Source organism: Teleopsis dalmanni, unplaced genomic scaffold (genome assembly GCF_002237135.1).
Source record: "Teleopsis dalmanni isolate 2A unplaced genomic scaffold, ASM223713v2 unscaffolded_contig_1721, whole genome shotgun sequence".
In the NCBI taxonomy this organism is placed as follows: Eukaryota; Metazoa; Arthropoda; class Insecta; order Diptera; family Diopsidae; genus Teleopsis; species Teleopsis dalmanni.
In genome coordinates this window covers 4631-8517 of record NW_024033103.1, presented here as the reverse complement: position 1 = coordinate 8517, position 3887 = coordinate 4631, and the positions used below count along the sequence as shown (strand labels likewise).

The 3887-nt window shown below is 39.0% G+C and overlaps 1 protein-coding gene across 1 annotated transcript; it reads left to right on the top strand.

Moving 5' to 3' along the window:
- Positions 1-2189: 2189 nt before the first annotated feature.
- Positions 2190-3011, top strand: LOC119664297. The gene has a single exon (XM_038073809.1). It carries the CDS (start codon positions 2190-2192, stop codon positions 3009-3011), a length of 822 nt encoding a protein of 273 aa, XP_037929737.1.
- The last annotated feature ends 876 nt before the right edge of the window (positions 3012-3887 follow it).

The following is a 3887-nucleotide window of genomic DNA, read 5'->3' as shown; positions in this document are numbered from 1 at the left end:
ACTTACATCGTGACACCAATTATTAACCAAATACCAACACTCAGCATTTCTTATCGTCGAACTGACGGTCTGCTGCTTTGGTTCTAGTCAACAACTGCCCAGATGCAAATAACCTTGCCTATTTTTAGGGAAATGTACGATCACCTAAGATCGTACACACTACCCTACAGAAAAACTGCCAAAAACCCGTGAAATTAAATAAAATAAATATTTAACTCACAACACCTCGTTGACAGCAAAACTAATATGAAAGTTCATTGTGCAACAGCGTTACGTATGCCAGAGCCAGTATTCGCAGTGAATGCAGATTATCCATTCCGAAAATTATTGGAACAGTTCAAAGATCTAACAATTCCAACATCGTATAACAAGTCTGGAGCAGTAAGAACCACGGTGCAACATCACATCGTTACCACGGGGCAACCAGTTTATGCACGTCCAAGGCGGCTCAATCCACAAAGGTTGCAAGCAGCAAAAAGTGAGTTCCAGCACATGCTTGATCAAGGAATATGCACTCTTTCAAAAAGCGAATGGGCCAATCCGTTACATATGGTGGAGAAGAAAAATGGTACTTGGAGGTCGTGCGGAGATTACAGACAACTCAATACACAAACAGTTCCAGATCGTTACCCGATACCGCACATTCAAGATTTTACTCAGAATTTGATTGGCAAAGCTGTCTTCACCACACTTGACTTGGAACGAGCTTACTTCAGTATACCTATAGCACCTGAAGACAGAAAGAAAACTGCTATTATCACACCATTCGGGTTGTTCGAGTTTAATGTGATGACATTCGGGCTGTGCAATGCAGCTCAAACTTTTCAACGGTTCATGGACCAAATACTTAGCGGTTTGGACTTCACGGTATGTTACATAGACGATATCTGCATCGCGTCTAGGAATGAGGCTGAACACATTCAACACATTCGCACAGTGTTTCAGCGTTTACACCAATTCGGTCTAAAACTCAACATCAACAAGTGCGTGTTTGCTCAGACGGAAGTTAACTTTTTCGGTCACAGTATTGATCAAAATGGAATTCGTTCGCCAAAAGAAAGGGTTAAAACACTTCTCAATTGTTCGAAGCCAAGCAATGCGCAAGAACTTCGTCGTTTTTTGCCAATGGTGAATTTTTATCGTCGTTTCATTCCTAATGCAGCGATAATAACAGGAAACTAATAACAGGAAATCGGAAAAATGACAAAACGCCGATTAAGTGGACAAAAGAAGCTGAATCAGCATTCGTTGATTTTAAGAAAACGCTTACTGATGCCAGTTCACTTTCACACCCAACAGCAGAAGCCAATCTCATTCTACATGTCGATGTGAGTAATACCGCGGTGGGAGCTGCATTACATCACATCCGTGAAGGACGACTCGAACCACTTGGTTTTTATTCAAAACGGTTGACTGACACACAACGACGGTACAGTACCTATGATAGAGAACTTCTTGCCATTTATCAAGCAATTAAGAATTTCAAACATATGGTAGAAGGCAGGAACTGTACGGTGTTAACTGATCATAAACCCATCATTTTTGCATTTCAGCAAAATCCTGAAAAAGCATCGGCCAGGCAACTCCGTCATCTGGATTACATAGGTTAGTTTACTACCGATATCAGACATTTTCCCGGTAAAGACAACAGCGTTGCTGATTTCCTGTCACGCATTGAATCAATACAGGGGGAAAAGCAGATTGACTTTGATCAATTAGGAAAGAGCCAAAGAAATGACATGGAGCTGCAACGACTCTTATCACAGGCCAAGACTTCGCTTCAGCTTAAATTGGTGCATCTACCTAGTTCATCGAATTTTATTACGTGCGATTTCTCAATAAAGCATGTGCGACCGTGGATCACAGATGAATTTCGTTCACAAGTTTTTCACACCATACATAACTTAGGTCATCCAGGCAGCAAGGCCACGGCAAAACTGATCAGTGAACGATTTGTCTGGCCAAACATTAAAAGGGATGTAGCAAAAATGGTAAAAACATGTCCACAATGCCAGCGAGCTAAAATAGATAGACACAACAAAACAGTACTCGGAACCTTCAAGGCACCTGACCGGCGATTTGCAGCAGTACACCTTGATATCGTGGGGCCATTACTACCATCAGACGGATACAGCTACTGCCTGACATGCATAGATCGATTTACCCGGTGGCCTGTTGTTATTCCCATTATGGACATTAGTGCAGACACAGTAGCTGCGGCGTTCATCACGGGATGGGTTTCACACTATTGCGTTCCTTCAGAGATCACTACAGATCAAGGGAGGCAGTTCGAATCAAAGTTGTTCGCTGAACTTATGCAGTTGATTGGTACTAAACATCTACGTACAAGTTCGCGACATCCACATTCGAACGGAATTCTGGAACGATTTCATAGAACACTAAAAGCTGCACTGAAGTGTAAGTCTAATCAAAGGTGGACAGAGGAATTACCACTGATATTGCTGGCTTTACAGAGTGTGTTCAAAGACGACATCCAAGCTAGTCCAGCGGAAATGGTATATGGTACATCTCTTAAGCTTCCAGGAGAATTCTTTGAGAAGACGTCTCACATCGGATGTGACTCCGAATTCGCAATTTTTCTTAGGGAGACCATGGATCAATTATGTCCGGTTCCAGGTTCAAATCATGCAAAAGCGAAAACGTTCGTTCAACGAGACCTGCAGACGTGTTCACACGTGTTCCTAAGGGATGATAACGTTCGACCTCCCTTGAAATCACCTTATGACGGACCATACAAAGTGATACGGCGTGATCGTAAGCTTATTACCATTTTAATCAAAGACCGACCTGTCCAAGTGAGCATTGATAGAGTGAAGGCGGCTTACTTGTTGAATGAAGAAATCGAATCAAACACACAGTTGTCACGATATATTTCACTTCAGTCAAGTCCAGATGCACAACCTATACGAAGACCTCAGCAGGAGCTCAACTCTGGTCATAGCGCATCCAGTGGCAGAGTTATTCGATTACCTGTCAGATTTTTGACATAGGATCAAGTACATATAACGTGGCATCGTTTCTACTCAACCACTGGTGGGGGAGTGATGTGGCGCTCATGTGGCATCATCAAAAACAGAAGTTAATAAATCACAAATCAAATAAAAATTTGACAATCCTGTTTCTTAAAACACATACGTTCAAGTTTTAAGTTCGTTGTTATCGAAGCAACATAATTGTTAGTTGAAAAGAAACTTTAAAATAAAATTATTAAAAACTTATATTTTATTGCATTCTTTACTACAAGCTCAATTTTTTTTCTATTGGATTTTTTTTCTTCTACATTGTTTCTTACCATATTACATACTTTTTTGTGAAGTAAATATAACGAATATAAACATTGTAATTCTAAATAATTATTATGAATAACTTGAATTATTGAAGAAAACTATTGATATTATTGATTATGTTGTATATAGCGCAACCAATGTAAACAAAAACAAACAATAAATTATTTTATGTATTTTTGAAAGTGCTTATGCACAAATTATTTTATGTTAACCAATGTAATATGTAATGCGAACCACCGCAATGCAAGTAGAATATTTGGTCATAGCAAGTATACAATTGCTATTTGACACTTTTCTTTTCTGTGCTACTATTCTGCACATGTCGATATGACACACTTGAATGTGCCGCAATTAAAATTATTAGGAAAAATATTGTAAATTATAGTAAAATATTTTGTATAAATAGTTTGGAAAATTGTTAATAAAATTCAGATTTGAAATTGAGCTCAAGCAGCTTACACAAAATTTCTTTTTTTTATTTTTGTCTCGCCATTCTCGGATGCCTACTAATGAGCAGATTTTTTGTTGCTAATTCTAATAAGAAGAAATTTAATAACTTCGTAAAGAATTCTGATCCTG